General features: G+C 37.2%; 1 protein-coding gene across 5 annotated transcripts in view; it reads right to left on the bottom strand.

Moving 5' to 3' along the window:
* Positions 1-7,530: 7,530 nt before the first annotated feature.
* Positions 7,531-24,365, bottom strand: part of SEC23A (SEC23 homolog A, COPII coat complex component) — a 77,403-nt gene continuing 60,568 nt past the window's right edge. For all 5 annotated transcript variants that reach the window (XM_042943025.1, XM_042943029.1, XM_042943024.1 and 2 more), the window contains 4 exons: positions 23,878-23,964; positions 22,189-22,344; positions 19,826-19,891; positions 7,531-8,933 (listed from right to left, as the gene is read on the bottom strand). In XM_042943025.1, coding sequence (XP_042798959.1) covers positions 8,844-8,933; positions 19,826-19,891; positions 22,189-22,344; positions 23,878-23,964 — 399 coding nt within the window. In that variant the 3' untranslated portion in view covers positions 7,531-8,843. The remainder of the gene's footprint in view (positions 8,934-19,825; positions 19,892-22,188; positions 22,345-23,877; positions 23,965-24,365) is intronic.

The following is a 24,365-nucleotide window of genomic DNA, read 5'->3' on the forward strand; positions in this document are numbered from 1 at the left end:
CATGGTCACTGTGATCTTCGTTTCACCAATAAGTTTAATTCTTCTCACATAATGGGGATTTGTTGTAAGGGCACATTTGGGAATCAGGATGAAAAGATTCCAGAAATAGCAATTCTGCAAGATTTAAGGCAATCTAGGAACCATTCCCCAGCTGGACTTCATGGATCTTAACCTTAATGTTCCACCACATTTTGTTTCTTTTCTATCATTTTTCCTCTCATTACAGAATGGCTACTGTTCTCTGGATTTTTCTATTCAACTTTTAGGAGTGTCTTTAGAAAATTTGATCCCATCCCTTTGCTTAGGAAAGAGACTGAGGTTGGCTGCTTAACTCAGCAGAGGGCTGTAAGAGGCAGGACATCTTGGGTGTAGCAGGCATGGTGACTGACATGTCTCATACACTATGTAAAAGATTTGGTTTTCTTCCTCTGTAGCGGTAACCTTAGGTTTTAAGTTATAAGTGGGTTTTAACTATGACAGAAACTGAGCCATATATATATAACATATATCATAGCTACATCATTATTAAACACATTTTGTGATTATATTCTTAATAAATAAAAGTATTCTCTGGACAAATTTAAATGTATCTCTGACAATCACAGCTTCATAATCTATTTAATCAAAAGAAATCCCCACATCACTCCACAGAAATATGATTTTATGGAAGGCCTTGCAGAAAGGTGGAGAGTTTTTTCAATCCAGTTAGTCTCCTTCATTAGATACAGTCAGATTCTTAAGTTCTACAGACAACAAATGCTATTAACTTAAAACTATAGGGGCACCTGGGTGGCTCAGTCGGTTGAATGTCTGACTTCGGCTCAGGTCATGATCTCGCAGTTTGTGAGTTCGAGCCCCGTGTTGGGCTCTGTGCTGACAGCCCAGAGCCTAGAACCTGCTTCAGATTCTGTGTCTCCCTCTCTCTCTGCCCCTCCCCTGCTCACGCTCTGTGTCTCTCTGTCTCAAAAATGAATAAAAAACATTTTAAAAAATTTAAAAATAAATAAATAAATAAATAAAACTGTAAGGTGCAGGTGGAGAAGCAGATGTAGCTGTCACCGGTATAGGCTGAGTACGCACAGTGCTATGAGTGGGTGCTGAGTGTTCCTGCCAGAGAACCTGCAATAACAAAACATTAGTTCCCTGAAACCATGCTGGACTTTAGACTCCAAATGGAAACTAATCATTAGAGTCATTTACAACAAGCCATGTCAAATGTGTGTATGACGTTCAATAAGTAAACATAATCGAAAAGGTTCACTGTAAATAGATGAGAAGATGAGAAGACAAGAACATACACAAAACTGTAGTCTGTTGGTCTAAAGTCTGCTCAGACTATCAAATTTATTTTTCTAACTTTGGCAAGATCCATGTCTACCCTCATGCATAATAAACATACCTAATTAAGAACACTTCATAACATGTCTTAGCAATCTCTCTCATGGTCCTAAAAAATGGAACATATCATCCTTAAAATGATTAAAGGCAATTGTTAATTAAGCCATTTCACAGATTATTACTTAGGATCTTATTTTCTCAAAACCCCTGTTAAAATACAGAACCTATTTCTGGGTATTATCAAAACCCGGGATTCAATGAAAACATTCTCTTTGGTCACATGATATTGTACTACCATTAATATTTCAGTAACTTGATAGCTTTTCTAATAGAAATACTTCCTTGCTGAAAAAGATATATTTGATAAATCAGTTGGCTTAATGTTCTCATTAAAAATAGAATTTTAGAATTAAACGTTCCAAGAGACCATACATGATGGCATAATCCATGCTCAACAGAGGAAGACTGCCTGACTGTGCTCCCTACATACCTTGTTAGCACTTAGTAAATAATTAATAAAAGAACTTCATCTAATTTCATAGCTTCAGCTATCAAACTCTATGCTTATGGTTCCAAAACCTGAGTCTCCTGATTCCAGAATGCACATTTCCAACTGACTGTTGGACTTCTTTGTGTGGAAGTCCCAAAACATGCTGAAAATGTTGCTTTTAGCAGAACTTGCTATTTAAATTGTGGTCCAGAAAGCAACACTGGTATCACCTGGGAACTTGTTAAAAGTGCCAAACCTCAGACTCAGTTTCAGACCTACTTCAAAATCTGCATTTTGATTATCTGTAGGTGATTCCTATGCATGTTCAAGTTTGGGAAGTACTGCTGTAGGATACATCTCTGTTGAATTTTACTTCTTCACAGATGTTTTCAAACATGCAAAGTATTTGACCTATCAGCATCTCACAAGGATTTTATGAAGATTAATGTTTAAACCTTTGCAGATTAAGTTATTTTTAAATTGCCTTGAAGACAGGAACTATCTGCTCTAATGCACTAAATAAAGTGAAATGTAATCCTTCATTTCTAGAGGTTCTTTTATCAGTATACTTACCGCAGTTCAAAATGACATCCTTACTGTAACTCAAAAGCAATCTCCAAATTTGTTATTCTTAAAAAAATCTCTAACCTCTACAAAAATTGTTGATTCTATGGATCTCCCTACTTTGTCAAAACAAACAGTGCAGTTCCCAGAATAGGTTAAACATATACAGAAGGATCATTCTGGGACTGCTCTGCCCTGTTAAGGCAGCTGAGCATTATCTAGACCCAGGGCAGAAAACAGCATTTTCCCCAGGAGAGCAAGCCACATTTCCTATGGAAAACAGATTCACACCACTTGGCTCTGCAATGCACGTTTCTTTACTTAAATACTCTGGTTATTGCAGCTGGAAAACACACAGTGCTCTGTTAGAAAGTGGGTGCACGATGTCCTGCTTGGAAGCCGTTTTTCTAAATTGGCAAACACCTCCTGCATTATAGGCCGCCCTGCTCTCTTTTAATGACAATATCAGAGAATGCCGGATGGCTTTGTAGGTCAATGATCACAGTTCCTCAGAATGTGTTGTATAAAACAGATTTAAATATTCTCCATCAAATTCTGGTCAAGGTTTATTTTGGTATGTGACATGTTATTCGTTCCCAATTCACTAACATTATCTTTAAACGTGTTAAGTCATTTGCAGGATTCAGCAATTTACAGCTATCATGTTTTACTTGTCACTGAAAGTACTTTACAGAGGTCAGATGACCAACAATCTGGGGCTTTGACAGGGAATTCTTGAATTGGATAATTCTTGACTTCAGTGGAGCTCTGAACTCCAAAAATCCACAATTTCTCAAGTTTGAAACTACTTCTACATTCCTGGGTAGTAAATGTATGATTATAACATCTAATCTTCCCTGAAATTCATGAGAGGAAAAATTTTAGATGGCTTGGTCATTAAGCAACTAAACAATTATGCTTCTTGGGGTGCCTGGGTGGCTCAGTCACTTAAGCATGTGACTCTTGATTTCTGCTCAGGTCATGATCTCACGGTTCATGGGTTCAAGACCTGCATTGGGCTCTGTGCTGACAACATGGAGCCTGCTTGCAATTCTGTCTCCCTCTTTGCCCTTCACCCCACTCTCTCTCAAAATAAATAAATAAACATGAAAAAAATGTTTTAATAAAATAAATCATTACATCAGTGGAACAATTTAGAAATTTTTCTTGGTGTAAAGTTTTAGATGACATTAATCAAAACTCAAAACAGTTGCAGTCTAAACCAGGCTTACACAATTTACAGTAAAATGCTAAGTTTTAGGGGTGCCTGGGTGGCTCAGTTGGATTAAGTGCCTGACTTCTACTTAGGTCATGATCTCATGGTTCATGAGTTTGAGCCCCACATCGGGCTCTCTGTTGTCAGCACAGAGCCTGCTTTGAATCCTCTGTCCCCTCTCTCTCTCTCTCTGCCCCTCCCCTGCTTGTTCTCTCTCTCTCTCTCCCTCAAAAATAAATAAAAATTAAAAAAACAAACAAACACTAAGCTTTAGATCAGCACACAGAAACTGTAGAGAAGACAATTAAATATGCAGTAACAAAATATAAGAAAATAAACATTTATACTGAAGAATCAAATTTCAAAGAACACCATGAAAGTAACATATGTTTGTCCTACATGGTCAAAAGAAGTAAGCAATATTCAAATGCCTTGATCTATAACTAACTGGACATTTCTTCAAAACCAAAGGATCAAATGTCAATGTGCAACATCACTCAGCCACTTGCTCTCATTTTTGTGAAAGAAGAAAAACTTGAGGGTTTTACCAAATGTAATAGGAATTTATCTTCAATTTTCTAATTTATATACTATAGTGGAAATTGTTTTACCAAGAAGCTTTTTGAAAGTCGCTAGCATCAATCCCGAAGAAAGTTTTAAGAATTTAGGAATTTATGAAATTTGTGAAAATATCAAATTTACTTAGAAAGTTTTGCTATTTATATCTGTTGCTTCAAATGAAAAAAAAACTTGAAATTAATAAAAAGTGTTCTTCAAATAGTACATGATTTTGCTCATTACAGTGAAAACCCATTAAATGTTTTTCAATTTTAATAAAATACACTAAAAAGTATTAATCCAGTATTTTTTCCTTTGTCTTTTACCATGCTTTCCCGTTGCTACCTTCATTTTTCTTGCCTTTTTTTTTTTTTTTTTTTTACCACATTGCTTTAATTTTTTTAAATGTTTATTTATTCTTGACAGAGAGAGAGCACAAGCAGGGGAGGGGCAGAGAGAGGGAGACAGAGAATCTGAAGCAGGCTCCAGGCCCTGAGCTGTCCGCACAGAGCCTGACATGGAGCTCGAACCCACAAACTGTTAGATCATGACCTGAGCCGAAACCAAGAGTTGGACACTTAATCAACTGACTGAGCCACCCAGGTGCCCCATGATCAGATTGCTTTTATTGCTTTTTTTCTTCCACTGGTTTGGAAACTACATGATCTGGTTTGAAAGTTTCATTGGTTTGATCTGTGTTATCCTTAACTTTTAAAAATACATAGCTAATTTTATGTTGATTAAGCCTAAAACTGACATCTCCATCCATCTTCCAAATGCTTGAGACATTTTAATATTTTGGGGTTTGTTTTTTTTTTTAATGTTTCCTTAGGAGGGAAAAAACCCCCAACTTCCCAGTATCACATCCTCAACCCAAATTATTGGACTTTATGTCGGTATAATCCCTAGATGGGAAAGAAAAAAAATCTGAATTTCTTTAGTAATGTAACTTCATTATTCCATATCTAGTATTGTATACTGATTATTATATTCATCAGATAATAATACATTAAATCTAGATCAGCTTTTGTTTTTCTATTAAAGAAAGGATGAAGTGTTTTAATTTCACTACATAAACTATTAAAAAGCAAGCAAGAGAAACCATCTGAATTACTTGATAAAATGCTCAAAATGAATGCAAATCAAACATGTGGGAGTATAAACAGTATGCATGCATGTATATCGGAAACATGGAAAATGAAAATAAAATGGAAAGATGAGCATTAGAAAGCAAATAATCCTAATTTCTTGGTGTTTGAAAAATAACTGAAAAATTATTTTCATTTAAAATAAAACCAAGTGCAATAAGCCACAGCACTTAATTTGTAAGTTAATGAAAAATGCATTCGCTTTTGTCACTATATAATTCCCAAGCACTACACCTAAGACTAATGCTTAGGTAGAACTAGAGACCTCTCTCCAATACTGCACATCTTTTCATCTGCACCCTTGTGCTATTTTTCTAAAGGAGATCTAGGAACCAATTGATATGTAGTATGCAATGTTACTGGATCAAAGTATTTGGATTTTATTATTAGGGCAAAGGGAATGACATCATCAGATTTGTATTTCAGTGAATTGAAGAGCGGGATGGAGGAGACTGGGGAAAGTAGACTGGTTAGGGGGCTGCTGCCCCAACCACGTAAGATACGATGAAGGTAGAACAGCAGTAAAACGGAGCGTAGTAAATAGATTAGGGGGATTATTAGAGAGGCTGAACTGGTGAATATAGTTACTAACGATGTGGAGAGTAAGAATGGAAAATGATTCATTGGTTTCTGGCCTGGACAAGCACATTCTCAGATGCAGTCTTTGGAGGTAGGGAATATAAGACGCAAGTTTATCAATCAAGTGGGGAACTGGATAGAGAAAATGTCAGCTCACTTTTGGAATCAGCCAACAAAAGAATAAATTTATGTTGTTACAACAAAATAAAACTACACAGATGAGGTCTAAAGTTGTTTTTTAATTTTTTTAATGTTTATTTATTACTGGGAAACAGACACAGAGCGTGATCAGGGGAGGGGTAGAGAGAGGGGGAGACACAGAATCTGAAGCAGGCTCCAGGCTCTGAGCTGTCGGCACAGAGCCCGATGCGGGGCTCGAACTCACAAACTGCAAGATCATGACCTGAGCCAAAGTCGGTCACCTAACCAACTGAGCCACCCAGGTGCCCCTAAAGTTGTTTTTAGAGGTAAGGCCACTAGGGGGCAGTAGGCTCAACAGTGAATACAAAATAGTTCTGGACCTACTGGAGCTTCTCAGTGCTGCTGCTGAGTTCACAAATGCTCTTTATTCACTCTAAATTTCATTAAAAGGGTTAAACATTTCGTTCTTCAACAATCAAATTAAATAGCTAATAATTTAGTAATATCTAAATTAGACACAAACAGATCCCAGGTTATTTCTTTTAAATGTCAAGTTAAGGGGCGCCTGGGTGGCGCAGTCGGTTAAGCGTCCGACTTCAGCCAGGTCACGATCTCGCGGTCCGTGAGTTCGAGCCCCGCGTCAGGCTCTGGGCTGATGGCTCGGAGCCTGGAGCCTGTTTCCGATTCTGTGTCTCCCTCTCTCTCTGCCCCTCCCCCGTTCATGCTCTGTCTCTCTCTGTCCCAAAAATAAATAAAAAACGTTGAAAAAAAAAAAAAAAATTTTAAAAAAAAAATAAATGTCAAGTTAAAAGGGCATGATACATTTGCTCCTCTTTATCCCTTCAATACAAAGGTGCTTCAGCTTGTGTAATTGAGTTAGAAGTAAAGGGTAAGTACTGACTTCTATCATTCGAGAGTAACAATGCATTCTTAAAGAGCTTAAGTTAAGGGGCCACACAAATAAACGTATCATCATCACAGGGGCTTTCAAAAGTGTGTTTAACTCCAAAACACAATTTCCTTATAGCCAAAACAACTACTTTGGGGAGGATGAAAATACTCTAAAACTGATGGTGGTTGTGAAACCTGAGTGGTTCTGTTGGTTAAGCATCTGTCTTAGGCTCAGGTCATGATCTCACAGCTTGTGAGTTTGACTCCCACATCAGGCTCTCTGCTGTCACTGCAGAGTCTGCTTCACACCCCCATCTCCCTCTTTCTCTGCCCCTCCCCTGTTTGTGCTCTTCCTCTCTTCCTCAAAAATACATAAAAACATTTAAAATAACTGTGGTCGATGATTACACAACTCTGAATATTCTAAGAACCACTGAGCTGTACGCTTTAAATGGGTGAATTGTGTGGGTGTGTGAATTATACCCCAATAAAGCTGCTATTCTTAAAAAATGAATACTTTTTAATCTACTCATAGCAGATTTTATAATTGCTCTAATTTTACATTAGGCTTCTCAGGCTTTATTAGACTTTGAAATAAGCAGGAAAACACAGAAAAAGTATATTTTATTGGTATTTAGGCCTAGCACAGTTCAACTCAAATAAAATGGAACAGAGCAATTTATTTAATTGAATACAACATATAAACTTTTTTTTTTAAGTTTCTGTTTTATCATACGATTGTGTTCATGCAAGTACAATCATCAAACTGTCCTTCCAAGCATTTATCATAGCACCACCTTTTATTTGCAGTACTTGATATAAATTTCATTGTCAAACATATCTGGCTTTAGCAATGTAAACATTTGCTACAAGTAAACTTTAAAAGGTAAAAGTGAATTATACTAATGAATAAATCAAAATAAAACTGAGCATCACCACATGATATAATTCAACAAAATATTATATAATACTGTTTGAGTAAGAACTTAATACATTTCACAATATGGAAGCAGAAATAAGAAATAATATGTAAACTCCCAAAATAGTGTTAAAATACTGAAGGATATAATATAAAATTTACCTCAGAAAAACAAGGGGAAACAACATAACCATGCAGTAAAAACCAAATTTGGTTTAGTAGTGATGACAGTTATTTTACTGCAAAGCCTTCCTAAAACGCATTCTGACAAAATGGTTTAATTTCTATCTCCCTTTTTAAAAAACTTATCACGTCTCATTACTTAGGTTGGGTACTTTATGGGAATTTCACATTTGTCAGTTGTGGGATTGTTACCCCAAAAAACTTTCCATCTCTAAACTATTTTTCCAAATGACCAAAAACATTAAATTATCTTCATGAAAATTACCATATATAAAGTCAAATAATCCCTAAACAAATCATCATAAAAATAAATCTGCCTTAACAGAATAAGTACAGAAAAAGGTGTATACATAAGTGCTCGAAAATCACAGATATATTTCAATGAATAGGCAAAAATGTTCACATTTATCATTACTGTCAATGATTTTGCTTACTTGGTTAAAATCAAGAAACAAGTTTTCAAAAAGTCAGCAAGGACATTCAGTGCCACTTTTTTGTCTGCAATTTTTCTGCAATATACAAATGAGTTATGTCTCTGTAGTGCAAGGCCAACTCTATTTCAACTCTTTAACATAATTAAGTTATAAAGACCTCAGATTTCTAAAACCAGCCATAATACTGTGGCAAGCAAAATAAATTTGTTCTTATTGCTCTTATATTCCAGCTTATTCTACAAATGTGAACATTTTCCCACATGTCTCAAACCATACTAATACAAAGAGTCTAGAGAGATACCTGTATTGGTTTCCACAGATAAACTGAAAAAGGAAATTGAAGTATTATTTCATCTTAAGTGTCCTTAATATGTTTAGCACTTCAAGCAGCACTTGACACAGCAAGTTTCTTCAAGTGATCCATAAACACTTGTAAACTAACATCATCTGTGAGAATAGGTGCTCCAGACTCCTGGAAGAAAAGAAGGATATTTGCTATGATTAAAACATAGCAGTTTTAACATAGAGTGTGCTGACAGCACAGAGCCTGCTTTGGATCCCGTCTCCCTCTCTCTCTCTGCCCCTCCCCGGCTTGTGCACATGTGTGCTCATACTCTCTACTCTCTCTCTTTCTCTCTCTCTCTCAAAAATAAAGGAATAAACATTTTTTTAAATGTAAATAAGTAAATAAATAAATAAATCACAAGAAAATCACTGTAAGCAGAATAATGCCTACGCTCCAGTTGTATAATACAGAATCTGACTGGCCTTACTTAGTCCCAGGTTCCTAAGAGGGAAATTCCTTGGAATTTCCTAACATAGTGTCTTTGTTATTCATAAGCCCTCAGATCACACTTGAGTTTATGCTTTGAGATAACTCAGGGTGAGGGCCAATCACCAGAAAGATCAATATGATTAGAGGGTGGGGTGGGGGGATTTAAGACAGCCTGACCTTTAGGGAAGGGAAGTGAGGTGAAGGGAGGGAAAAGAGGAAGGGAGCTGGAGATTCAATCAATCCTGGCTGGTAGTAAAGAAACAAACAAGTTAACTCTGGATACCAAAGCACAGTGGAGCTTCCTGTTTAACAAATTTATCAATGCTAGGAGGGTGACACATCCTGATTCTACAGAGAAAGAGCACAAAAGCTCTATCTAGAACCCTTCCAGACCTCACTCTGTGGGTCTCTTTGCTAATCCTTATTTGTAATCTTTAATATAAAACTGTGATCATAAGTAACAGTGCTCTCCTGAGTTCTGTGAGTTGTTCTAGGGAATTATCAAACCTGAGGGGGGGCTTGTGGGGAAGCTACCCCCTACAACCACACACACACACATACACACGCATGCGCGCGCACACACACACACACACACACACACACACACACACAGATCTGTAGCTAGTTGGTCAGAAGTACAGGGAACCTGGGATCCCACCTGCAGCTGGCATCTGAAGTTGGGGGCAGTCTTGTTCTGAACCATGTCCTTTCACTTGCAGAATCTGCATTACCAGTAAGTGGTCAGCATCAGATTTGCACCGCAGAATCAGAATAGCTCCAGACCCAACTTAATCTTTATAGTACTAAAGTAAGTGCTCATTTGTCTTGACTGTATTGCCGCTTTTATCACTACTAAGGAATAAATCTCTCTTGGTGAGATTATTGCTGCCTACTAAAATACACTTGAGAGGCACCTGGGTGGCTTAGTCAGTTGAGCTTCTGACTCTTGATTTTGGGCTTCTGATTCTTGATTTTGGCCAAGGTCATGGGATAGAGCCCTGCACTGGACTCCACACTCAGCATGGAGCCTTTTTAAGATTCTCTCTCCCTCTCTCTCTCTCTCTCCCCCGCTCCCTCTCTCTGTCCCCTCCCTCTCTTCTCTCTTTCCCCCTCTCTCCTGCTTGTGCTCCCTCGCTTTCTCTCTAAAATAAAAATAAAAAAATAAAATTGCACATATTTCAGGGCACCAGGGTGGCTCAGCTGGTTGAGTATCCACTCTTGCTTTCAGCTCAGGTCATAATTCCAGGGTCATGGGATAGAGCCCCATGTCAGGCTCTGTGCTGAACATGGAGCCTACTTGAGGTTCTCTTGTTCTCCCTCTCCCTCTGCCCCTCGCCCCTGCTCACAAGCTCTCTCTCAAATAAAAAAAAAGAAAAATAAGGAAAATAATATTGCACATATTTGGGGACACCTGGGTGGCTCAGTCAGTTGAGCATCTGACTCTTGATTTTGGCTCAGGTCATGATCCCAGAATCCCGGGATCAAGCCCCACGTTGGGCTCTGCACTGAGCATGGAGTCTGCTTGAAATTCTCTCTCCCTTTCTCTCTGACCCTCTCCCCCCGACTTAAAAAAAAAAAAACTGCACATATTTTAACAGAAATGCCAGTTGGAAGGAAGAATATTTACAGTATTTTTATTTATTTTTACATTTTTATTTTTTTGAGAGAGAGGGAAAGAGAGAACAAGTGGGGGAGGGGCAGACCGAGAAGGGGACAGAGAATCTGAAGCAGGCTCTGTGCTGACAGCAGAGAGCCTAATGTAAGGCTCAAACTCATGAACTGTGAGATCATGACCAGATCCAAAGTCAGACACTTAACTGACTGAGCCACCCAGGCATCCACACAGCATTTTTAAAATAAACTATTCTTATAACTTTTCATTCAAGTCACTTTAATTGATCTCTGTGGGTTCTAAGTAACAAGAGTTAGGGAAAATTCCTATCCTTTATTTTAATAAAAACTGTGTTGACAGAATGACCCTGGTAATCCAATCCACTAATAATGAAAAAGATTTTCTAGGGGTGCTTGGGTGGCTCAGTCAGTTGAGAATCTATCTGACTCTTGATTTCGGCCCAAGTCATGATCTCACAGTTCCTGGGATTGAACCCCAGGATTTTTGCTTGGGATTCTCGCTTTCTGCCCCTCCCCCACTTACTCTTTCTCTCTCTCAAAATAAATAAATAAATAATTTTTTTAAAAAGGTTTTCTAGATTTTATATCTGGATTTTTAAATTTTTCACCTAATACTCAAGTTCTCATTTGTAAGTAAATATAAAAAATCTAAAACAAAGTAGTTAGGTAATTTTCAGAGATCAGCAAGTAAGGATCAACTGTAAGATGGAAATTTATAGCTCTTGTAAATTCTAGTCTGGCATAGCCACAGACCTGCCATAACTTCTGCTGAATAAAGAAAAGTCCATTTTATTATGTATTTTCATGAGCTAATTATAAGAATTTTAAAAACTTGTTAAGGAAGGGAGACAATAGCACTGGGATTAACAGCTTGGAGTTTGGAGCCAGACTGCATGGGCTCAGTTCCTTGCTCAGCCACTTACTGCCTGTATGACTTTGAGGAAGTTACTTAACCCCTCTGTGTCTTAGTTTCCTCATCTTTAAAATAAGGATAATAACAGGACCTATTTCACATGGTTGTTATAATGATTAAATAAATTCAACTGTGTAAAGAAACAGAATACCTGACACACACAACAGGAATACATGTTTCAACTATTATCATTATTACCTTTTCTGAAAAACCTATTATTTTATAACACTGAAATATCTTTCCTTATTCAACATTCACAGTTAACACAGAGAAGCAAAGGTCTCAAAAATATGACTTAGACTAGTAATAACCTGGTAGCTCTTGGATTTTTTCTTTCTGCAACTATTCCTGATTTTTCTTCAATTTACACATTTTCCACCTCAATTCACCCAATCTCAGATCTATTTCTCCTGGTCAAGGCAAAATATATATCAATTTTCTAATTTATATACTGTAGAGATCTTATTTGAAATTATAAATAGTAACGGTCACCTCAAACTTATCAAAAACTTGCAGCTGATTGATCTTAATTTTTCAACTGCACCTTTTTCCTCCTTAAAATATATCCAGGTTCAGGCAGAAAGATCTAAACTTTATATCATTTAGTATATGAAGCACTACAAGCAATGGGGAAACAGTGTTGCTGTGGTGCCCTCTTCAGGCCATCCATAGATAAAACTCACTGGGGACTCGATTTCTGACAAAAAGAAAACTAAAGTGTAAGATTGTATAATTTTTAGTAAAATGCCTGGCTACTAAGTTAACTTCCTAAATAGCAATCATCAATTTAATTTAATGATTAAAAATTCAGATTCTCCAGTCATAAAGGCCTAGAGTCAAATCCAGACCTGCCATAATTTGCCTATGTGATCCTGGATAAGTTACTTAAGCTATATAAGCCTCAATTTCCTCTTCTGAAAAATACAGTTAATAGTACTCACCTCATAAGAGTGTTTTGATGATTAAATAGGACTGCATAAAAATCTTAGCACAGTAACTAAAACAGCATAGATTCAATTTATTAGTTATGGTATCTATAAAAATATTAGCACAATTTACAAAAATCGTAGGTCAAGAAAGACCTTAGGGCTCTCATTTATGCCTTTGCTTCCAGGCTATAATAATTAAACTTCAAAGTTTAAAACAGATTTTCTTTCCTATTTAAAATATCTTTAGGGAGAGACTTAATTTCTTTCCCCATTGATAACAAGAAAAACTAATATTTACCAAGTCTTACCGTGCATATCAAGCACGTATTAAACTCTGTAATACACAAGGAAGAAAAGGCAAAGAGAAGACTTTGAAAACTTATAGAGGTTTCAACTACCAGCCCAGAATGATGTTTCTCCATGTTTAATGGCTCAAAAGTTCTTTATAAGTCTACCAACTACATCTCCATGTTGTAATTTTTTTTTAAGTAGGCTCCATGCCCAATGTGGGGCTTGAACTCATGACCCCGAGGTCGAGAGTCACATGCTCTACCGAGTCAACCATGTGCCCCCATGTTGTAATTTAAACCCAGAAAAGCAAGAAGCAAGTTATTATTTACATGATCTAAACTACATTAAAAAAAAATTTTTTTTAAGGTTTGTTTATTTTTGAGAGAGGGAGACAGAGCGTGAGCAGGGGAGGGGCAGAGAGAGAGGGAGACACAGAATCCGAAGCAGGCTCCAGACTTTGAGCTGTCAGCACAGAGCGAGACGCAGGGCTCAAACCCATGAACTGTGAGATCATGACCTGAGCTGAAGTTGGATGCTTAACTGACTGAGCCACCCAGGTGCCCCTAAACTATATTTTTTAATGCAGAAATTAAGCTACAAAGATATATTTTATTTGGTCTGCATTAATGTGGGCTCACAACATTTTGTTAACTAAATTATGTGAATGGCAACAATCAGCTGGAGGGGAGGAACAGTTACCCCCTTTGGAAAAGGATTTCTGTATCCTTCCCATAAGCCCTCTGACCCCAGGTATTGCCTCTTCACAATGAGAGTATCAGATTTTCTTATATTCATCCAGCTTCACTCATCTGTTAGTCACCTGGCCCCTCAGAGCATTTGATAGGGGACGGGGACCCGACAAATACTATTTTAAAGTATCCTTCAACCTCCCCTTCTCCATATTGACGATTAATCACCATTTCCATGAACTTTATTAACTGGTGCTACTTTCCTGTTTTCTTGCAACTTTTTTCCCTAAACAAGTTTCTCTTAAGTTGTGAGATCCAGAACTAAAACCAGTACTCAGATAACTAAAGTATAATGGAAAGGCTGACTTATGGTGCATTCTGTATTCCAAAATTCCACGTCATAGTTGGCTTTTTGTTCTACAGCAAGTGGAATGGGGTAGAGAGTGATACTGATGATTTATATGTATATCCATTATATGGGCATACATCTTTTACTCTCATGTGCTATATACTCTTTCTACATCTTCCCAGAGTGAGCTCCTGTCCTCACTATAAAAACCTTACCTTTCAGAACTTTTAGACCATGGATTCAACTTATTTATCTATATCATAAATGCTCCTTAACTCCTGAACACCTCCACAAAGCTCCCATACTCTAATCTCTGCTCTCCTGCCCAGATCTGTAATACTCAATACATGCTACGTTTAAGTACTGTGGAAAGTCAAAAATTAAAAGGACATAGCTATTACTCCCAAGTAACTTATAATCTAACGGGAGGGATAAGGCCCATCAGAAATGGATGAGGGGTCACCTGGGTGGCTCAGTCAGTTGAGTGTCTGACTTCGGCTCAGGTCATGATCTCGCAGTCCATGAGTCCGAGCCCTGCGTTGGGCCCTGTGCCGACAGCTTGGAGCCTGAAGCCTGCTTCTGATTCTGTGTCTCCCTCTCTCTCTGCCCCTCCCCCGCTCATGCTCTGTCTCTCTCACTCTCAAAAATGAATAAATGTTAAAAAAAATTTTTTTTTAATGGATGAAAATAAGGAATGAAGGGGCAGAGATAGTATACAAATCAAGTCATGCAATGACAGAAAAAGTTTCAAGGAGTAAGTGAACTTTGAACTCAGCCTTGATGGACGGCTACCATGTGTACAAGTGGTGATAGGGACAAGTCACACAGAGGGTAACATGCTTAGTATATTCAAAGTGGAATAAGACTAAACAGTAGCTAAAAGTGGGAAAACTTATTTGGATTATGCCATAAGTGACCCTCAAAAGAAGGTCTTATAAAGAGTTTATATGTAATTCCATAAGGGGTTCTTTAAGATTAAAGATTTCTAGGAAGTACTCTGACCAAGAACTGCATTACAGAGACTACTCTGGCCAGTGCCAAAATGGAAAGAAAAGGGCTGAAGCACTGACAGTCTATGTGAGTAGTAACAGCGCTTGACCTCAGTTAGTGACCGGGAAAGGAGGGAACAGATAAGGGAAATAGATCCAACCATTTGTGAATAGTTAGAGACAGAAGGGAGAAAATAAAATGCAAATGACTACAGTTCCAAGCCTTGGGAAATGAGATATGGTGGGGCCCTCTGTAAAAATGAGAAAGTCAGGCAGAACAAGATGGTATGAAAGAGAAGTTCAAGTTGGCACACACAGCTTATGAAATGTCTAAGGAAACTCAAGCGATGTGTAACAGTCTATAGCTCAATGTGAGGCCAAACCAAAGGGAGAGGTTTGTAAGTTAGCCTCAGATGAAAGCTGAAGACACAGGATGTATGCAATTGCCCAGAAGAAGAGAATTGTATGCAGAAAAATGAGAGCAAAATATTGAGGCACCTCTATATTCAAACGGAAGGCATCTTCATCCTAATCACTGCTTCATTTATTTTCTAGCCAGCCTGAACTTCATAGTCATTTAACATTGCTCTAAATTATTGCACTCCCTTTAATGTGTCCATCTTTCTTATCTGAAGTGATAAATCACCCCCCAAAGTCTATCATCTTTGATGCAGTGCCTGAACTATAAAGCATGGCTAAAGAACATAATGGAAGCAAGCTACAGAAATTAATAGTAAATAAAGTGGCCCCTCACTGCTGTAAAAGGTTATTTACCTGCTGTTGCTTTCTTATATTCCGTATAGCTGTTTGTTTGTTTTTTTTAAACGTTTATTTATTTTTTTTGAGACAGAGAGAGACAGAGCATGAACGGGGGAGGGTCAGAGAGAGAGGGAGACACAGAATCTGAAACTGGCTCCAGGCTCTGAGCTGTCAGCACAGAACCCGACACGGGGCTCGAACTCACGGACCGCGAGATTATGACCTGAGCCAAAGTCTGATGCTTAACCGACTGAGACACCCAGGCGCCCCTCCTTATAGCTGTTTTAACATCTTTTCTATTTTCTAGTCCTTTACCCCTAGCATTTCTCACTCTTAGCAAATAATTCACCATTACTGAAAAGAAATAGGCAATTACCCAATGTGAGCTTTCTCTCCTCAATGTCCTTCTCTGTCATCACCCTTCATACCATTTGCTTTTGCAGAAATAAATGTCCTGCCTCCTTACCAATGCTGAAACTCCATATCGTGCTTGTGATCACATGGTCTGCTTTTGAGGATCTTAAATATCTATAAGCTGTTATAAGCTGTTATTTTGTCAGCATCTTATATTTGGTCTACAAATAAACTCCGTGCCTTTACCCTAATAACAATCAACCTTCTATCCTATTACTTGAAATCAGGCTAAATTTGCAAAAGAACCATTTACAATTACAACCTCCACTTCTTTAGCACCCACTAATTCCTTACAATCTATCTTCTACTCAACCACTATTTAAAACTGCCTACCAGAGGGGCGCCTGGGTGGCTTGGTCGGTTAAGCGTCCAACTTCGGCTCAGGTCACGATCTCACGGTCGGTGGGTTCGAGCCCCGCATCGGGCTCTGTGCTGACAGCTCAGAGCCTGGAGCCTGTTTCAGATTCTGTGTCTCCCTCTCTCTGTGACCCTCCCCCGTTCATGCTCTGTCTCTCTCTGTCTCAAAAATAAATAAACGTTAAAAAAAAATTTTTTTTTTTTTTAATAAAATAAAACTGCCTACCAGAGGGGTGCCTGGGTGGCTCAGTCAGTTAAATGTCCGACTTGGGCTAAGGTCATGATCTCACAGTTCATGAGTTTGAGCCCCACGTTTGGTTCTGTGCTGACAGCTCAGAGCCTAGAGCCTGCTTCAGATTCTATGCCTCCCTCTGTCTCTGCCCCTCCCCTGCTCACACTCTGTCTCTCTCTCAAAAATAAATAAACATTAAAAAAATAAATAAAATAAAATAAAATAAAATAAAATAAAATAAAATAAAATAACTGCTTACCAAGGCCACAAATGACCCTTGAAATCCATCTACCCTCATCCTCCTTCAAACATCTGCAGCATCTCAGAATCTGTTAACTCTCTTGCTTCTTTTTTCTATAAAGTCCTCCCTCACCTATTATGCCATGGTATAGTATTCTTTTCATTTTCCTCCCACCTCTGTGATTATTTATAAAATACTCCTACCACTTGTACTTCCTCAAGGTTTTATCTCATCCTTCCTCTGCCTCTCTGCACTTTCCTTGGACAAGTAACACCGATGACTTTAAATATAACTTGTCCATGATCAACTTTCACATCCTTGCCTCATCACCAAACGCAAATTTCTAACACCCTGCTCAATTTGGCCATCTAGATGTTACCTCAAACTCAACGTGCGTAAAATCAAACGTTTTCTCTCTACCTTCCCACTTACTGGCACATGTTCTCCTAGTTACCCAGGCTCAAAACCCTACATTTACCTTGTACTCCCTCAACTATTTTTTACATTTATTTATTTTTGATAGAGAGAGACAGAGCACAAGTGGGGGAAGGGAAGAGAGAGTAGGAGACACAGAATCTGAAGCAGGCTCCAGGCTCTGAGCTGTCAGCACAGAGCCCGACGCAGGACTTGAACTCACAAACTGCGAAATCATGACCTGAGCCGAAGTTGGACACCTAACTGACTGTGCCATCCAGGCGCCCCTCCCTCAACTATTTTTTAAAAATTCAAACCTACAGAACAGTTGAGAAAAAAGTACAATGAACACCCACATACTCTACCTAAATTCACTGATTAACATTTTATTTTGCCACATTTGCTTTGTTTCTATATATTCTTCCTCTCCTTTTTTTTTTTGTTGAATCATTTCTGTAAGTTGAACACTTCATATTTTACCCCCAAACAGTTTTTTTTTAATGTTTATTTATTTTTTAAAGATACACAGAGTATGAGCAGGGGAGAAGCAGAGAGAGAGGGAAACACAGAATCTGAAGCAGGCTTCAGGCTCCAAGCTGTCAGCACAGACCCCAACACGGGACTCAAATGCATGAACTGCAAGACCATGACCTGAGCCAAAGTCGGATGCTTAACCGACTGAGCCAATCGGGTGCCCCACCCCCAAACACTTCAGGATATATCTCCCAAGGTCAAGGACACCCTCCTATATAACCACAACAGCAGAATCACACTCCAGAAATTTAATATTATACCTGTATCTGATATATGGTCCATATTCAAATGGGATACAAATCATCCCATTTATGTTCTTTATAGCTGTTTTCTCTAATCTAGAATCCAATCAGAATTCAGATTTTGCATTTAGCGATCTTGCCTTAGAGTAACTTTTACTTTCCTACAACTTCTAGCAAATCTCACTGGTTCCACTTTTAAAATATCACCAAAATCTATTCCTTTTCACTATCTTGCCTTCAATCCCCCTCATTTGGATTACTTCAAAATATAGTTTCAACCTACAGACTGTTCTCAATTAATCTTAAGATTCAACTATATTTTCTAAGACTCAAATTTGCTCCTCTGCCCAAAAAATGTTTTATTACTTACCAATAGATTCAGCTCCTCAGCACTCAATCTGGCATTCAAAATCCTCTACAATTTAACTGCACAATACATTTCCAGTTTATTGTTCTATTCATCCCTATATGTCCCTGTACCTTACTGTCCTCTACCTGGAATTCCCTTCCTCATACAATTTCTACTTCTTCAAATAGTAACCATTCTATAAGGAAATGTCCCCTCTCCTGAGCTCTTTTCTTATCACACACTGTCTCCTGCTGCCACCATGTGCTCTCTTCCTCTCTTCCTTCTCTAAACCCTCTATATTTTATATCTTTCTAAAAGAACATATCTTATACTGACTCGTGTATTTTAATTACTCAGATATGTATCTTTTCCTAATACTAGACTATAAACTCTTTAAAAGCAGGGATGATCAAGGGGCACCTGGGTGGCTCAGTTGGTTAAGTGTCTGACTTGGGCTCAGGTCATGATCTCATGGCTTGTAAGTTCAAGCCCCGTGTCAGGCTCTGTGCTGACAGCTCGGAGCCTGGAGCCTGCTTCAGATTCTGTGTCTCCCTCTCTCTCTGCCCCTCCCCGGCTCATGCTCTGTCTCTGTCTCTCTCAAAATATAAATAAACATTTAAAAAAATAAAAAAATTAAAAAAAAAGCAGGGATGATAAAAACGATGAATCACTAAATTCTACTCCTGAAACAAGTATTACACTGTATGTTAACTAACCAGAATTTAAATAAGAACCTGAAACATAAAAAAAAAAAAAAAAAAAAAAAGGATGATCACTATGTACTCTAAAGTACCAATACAGAATCCTGTACATTGGACACTCAATAAATGTTGATATACTGTATCAAGAGGTAGGACATTTAAAAAAATTAAAATATATTAACAATGATTTCCAGGCTTCCTGCCACTCTTATTCAATTACAATCCCTGACCTCTCCAACTTACTATGTGTGGCCCTTTTGTAGTTCATGTCCTAGTATTAGCTTAAATCATCACTTCCTATCTTATATACCATATTGCTTTTTGTCTCAAGGGTGTAGTACTAAACTCGGGATATGAAGGAATTCTATTTGACATAATTACTTTTTACTTTCTATGGTGACACCAAATGCTTAATTCGATTTTCTACTCATTTTTTCATTACTTTTGCAACAGAAATCATTAGCAAATATGTAGGAAAATGTGTAGTTCTCATTAAAATGACAAACTTTAAATACATAAAGAAATAATTTCCAAGATCCACTATTTACACTTACCTGTCCCCAGGCATACATATTATTATGAGTCTGGGAAGGGTTGACTTTTGAAAGCAGGAAACGGGCCTTAAAAGCAAAAAAGAAATAACATCCATCAAAAATAGATTTAGTTAATATGAGCCAAACAAATACATTATGTGATCTAAAATTTAATTAAAAGGCAACTTTTTAAAAATGAACTAATTTTGGAAATAGTAGGCCACTACATGTTACAAATAAATATACCCTCTTCTCTCTAAATCATACATTCATAACAACAAATAATAAATTAGTCAAAAATTCAGTATATAAAAATTATGTGTGCAACAAGTAGGACAAGATTAGTGTGAATTTTACTAAACACTTGGTCTGAAACATCATCAGAGGTTTGAAGTTCCAAAAAGTGACCTATACATTCTTTAAACAATGACTCTCAAACTTTTTTAAACTGCAGGCTATTCCATAAGACAAGTTACCTAACATTTTAACCATCTATCCATTAAGTCACATCATTGTAAAAATAATAACCAAAATAAAAGCAGAAAATAGCACTATACATGGTAAGATGGTAAGACATTGATGAGAGAACCAGGCATGAATATAATTTCATATTGGAAGAACACAAGCAGTCCTATCTTTTGAAATTAAGTACCACACAAAATCATTTTCTACTCTATGAGTAAGCAGCTTAACACAAGAAAATTGGCTCTAGAGTCAGAACACCTAGATTCAAATCCCAGTTTCTGCATTTACTGTGTTTCCTTGGCGACAAGTAACCTAAGTCTTGGTTTTATTATCTGTAAAATGGAGGTAACAACAGAATTGTTAGGAGGGTCCAATGGGATAAGGTGTGTAAAGTACTATCAGCTTTGCAAATTCTCAATACATGGTAGCTCCTATCATAAATATAATAAAATCCTAAAAATAACTGCTATCATTTCTGAATAGTTACTGATATTTACCACCTACTTTATAATACTGCACTAGGCACTATGGATACGACAATAAATGAAGCAAGATCCCTGCCTTTAAGGAGGAGAGAAACAAACTTATAATAATCTATAATTACTTTATTATAATTCTAATAAAATTACAAGGGAGAAGTAAAAAGTGTTTTCAGAGTGTACAGAGGCACCTGAGGCACCTGGGTGACATAGTCGGTTAAGTGTCCAACTCTTGATTTCTACTCAGGTCATGATCTCATGGTTTATGAGACTGAGCCCCACATCGGACTCTATGCTGACAGCATAGAGCCTACTTGGGATTCTGTTTCTCTCTCTCTCTCTGTCCCTCCCCTGCTTGCTCTCTCTCTCAAAATAAATAAAAACAAAGTTAAAAAACAAAACAAAACAAACAAACAAAAAAAAACAAGTGTATGGGGGTGTCTGGGTGGCTCAGTAGGTTGAGCATCCAACTCTTGATTTTGGCTCAGGTCATGATCCTAGGCTCATGGGATTGAACTCCACATCAGGCTCCATGCTGAGCATGAAGCCTGCTTGAGATTCTCTGTCTTTCCCTCTGCCCCTTTCCCCCACTTACTCTCAACCTCAAATTAAATTAAAAAAGGCGGAAGGGAGGAGGCTCTTGAGTGGCTCAGTCAGTCGGGTGTCCAGCTTTGGCTCATGTCATGATCTCGCAGTTCATGAGTTTGAGCCCCACGTTGGGCTCTGTGCTGACAGTTCAGAGCCTGTTGCCTGCTTTGGATTCTGTGTCTTCCTCTCTCTCTGTCCCTTCCCTGCCTGCACTTTCTCTCTCTCAGAAATAAACAAACATTTAAAAAAAAAAGAGTGTATTTAAGTTAAGGGGTCTTCAACTTAGCCTTCTGAAAGGCTATATGCACACATATATGTACATGTGTATATGTACATGTATCTTATTTAATCCTAATAATTCTAAAAACCACAAAGCCTTTTGTAATATCAGAATGTTTTCCTATTACGTGACAATTTTCTACAAAACTGAAATGACAGAATGAAGAAAACAAAAAATTGTTACCATAAACTTCATATTCATAGACTTTTTCATTAAATACACAGATTAAAGAAAATTACACTGAAAAAGGTACACTAAATTATTTTCCAACTTGCTCTTCTTGCTCAGCTAAAGCAGACAAACCACCATAACACCATCCTGGCTCTGTTATTAAATCTGGGCTGGTAGCAGAAGATGGGAGAAACTGCTAGCTTTAGGTAACGAGTCAATAACCACTGCTTTGCACTCAAAGCTAAGGCAAAAAGCAAGCATATTTTCCCTTGTAAACCTCCTCCTATCCATCTCCTCCCTCTTTTACTTGCCTTGGGAAGCAGTCTATTCAAATTAAAGTCAGAAGGCAAATAGCAACAACTCATTACAAAACTAGCAACAAGCAAATTAACTGTACTTACCTGGCTACCTCCATGTTCAGTATCAATGTATCTTGGCATTGGAAATCTGGAGTGAAGAATCTCCTGGGCATCATCCACTGGGGCTTGTAGAAGATGGCGGAAATTTTCATATTCTGGCATGTCTTGGTATCCTGACTTGCGCCACTGTGCAATGGTCTAATTTTAAAACAATTAAAGGAATTATTACTTTTAATTTCTTACCTATTCAAAATCTTTAAGAGATTTTTACAAAGGAATTAATCTTCAGAAAATAAAAAAACTATAGATCATTATTTCATTTATCTCAGGTTTTAAATTAATACTACTTTCAGTATTTTTGAGTAAATAGATGAAAAATGAGGTTACTTCTCCTTTAAAAGTAAAAAGAAGTAATAAACCAGAAAATTTGCTAACAGAAGACTTCCCAGATACTTCAAAATTAATCACCGACTATTACAAAATCTTTATCAATGGAGTTACATTCTAGCAAGACATGAAAACATAAAAACTTTAATAATAATAGCAATAACACTATAAATATGCCTGGAAAGAGCATCTGAGTCAATTCTTTTATTAAGGTAATGGCTCCAAAAAGCATGGGATTAAATCAACCAAAAATTTAAATTTGGTTTGGTTTCTAACTTAACTGCATCAGTCAATACATACTCTGCATCACTTTATATCTTTGTAGTTAACAGAGGAACAGTCATGTGCATTTCAGACTTCTCCTTTAATTACATTAACAAGCTACTTAAAATTACACACACACACACACACACACACACACAAGCAAAATATTTCACTCTGTCATGTAATAGGCATTATTCTTAAAAATTAAAGGACATTAGTACTGATATCAATTAAAAACAATAATCAGTAAATCTTTTAAAAGGTCTAGATAATATTACTCAAAAGGATATTTTGAGTAACACCTCTACTCTTACAGTGCAAATCTAAAATCACAACTAAAACAATTGGAAAAGTAAATCTGCACAAGTTACTATAATTCTAGACTAGAAGTTTGAGTGTGGGTCTATGAAAAACGAATCTCTATCTTTCAAGGCATCCAGAAAACAGTACTTTCTTATACAGAGAAAGCATTTAATTATTGCTGAGTGAGTAAGTGCAGGAATGAACAGACCTCTGCTAAAGAACTGAATTCAAGTTTACTGACTACTCAAATATTCTCTTTTCAATAATTTACCATTCCAATTAAGAGAAGGTATAAATTTTAATTCACTTATGCTTTAAATGAGTTTTTAGATCATGTGGAATATTTTTAAGAATAAAGTGCTTTATACACATCATACAGAATACTTTTTAAATGATTACGTGAAATAATGAAAGGGAAAGCCTGCCTACTGACAAAGGCAGACTTTTCTCCTCTTGAGGTCTTCAGGTAAAATCAAAAGTATTATACTCCTATGTTTACATCGATGTCCTTACTTTCACAATACTATGCTTTGTGTAAAATCCACTTGTTGAATCGTATGTAGACAAATGGACAAAATAACCACAGGTGGGTAAACTGCAAATGAAGTCTAAAAACCTGTAGTAGGAAAAATCATATTTAAACCTATTTTATAAAAATGGAAATAAAAGTTTATCATAGAGGAAACAGTAGCCATTTAGTGAAGAGGGGAAAGTTTCCATAAATAAAAAGACTTTATTGCACACACATGCATGCCTTTAAATGCTATGGAATCTTACCTCACCATGGTAAATCAAAATCTGGAAGAACGTGTCCATGAGAAGAATGCGATCTGCAAGAATACTGCTGCTATCAAGAAGAACCGGCTAATGGAAGAAAACAATGAGAGAAGAGGAAGATGGAAAAATAAATTATTTAAAGATACAAAATAGATCTTTCCAAGATATTTTTAAAACTTTAAATTTCTACCTTACAACTTAAGACATCTTGCTTTCATGAATTCTTACAGTATATTTTAATTTTCTGAGAAATCACAACTAAAGTAACAATAGAAAACCAGAGTAAAGCCAAGAGAAAATCAGGGATAACTCCTAAGTCTGGTGATGACCCCACTGAGTGACAGACAAAAAGCTTGGGAAAGGGTAAATTTGGAGACAGAAAAATAGTTCTAAATAGAAAATGAAAGGGAGTGGCCAGAATTAATGACATAAATTTGGGTATCACATGCATAAAGATGGTAATTAAAGCTATGTGATTATACTGTATC

Source organism: Panthera leo, chromosome B3 (assembly GCF_018350215.1).
Source record: "Panthera leo isolate Ple1 chromosome B3, P.leo_Ple1_pat1.1, whole genome shotgun sequence".
NCBI lineage: Eukaryota > Metazoa > Chordata > Mammalia > Carnivora > Felidae > Panthera > Panthera leo.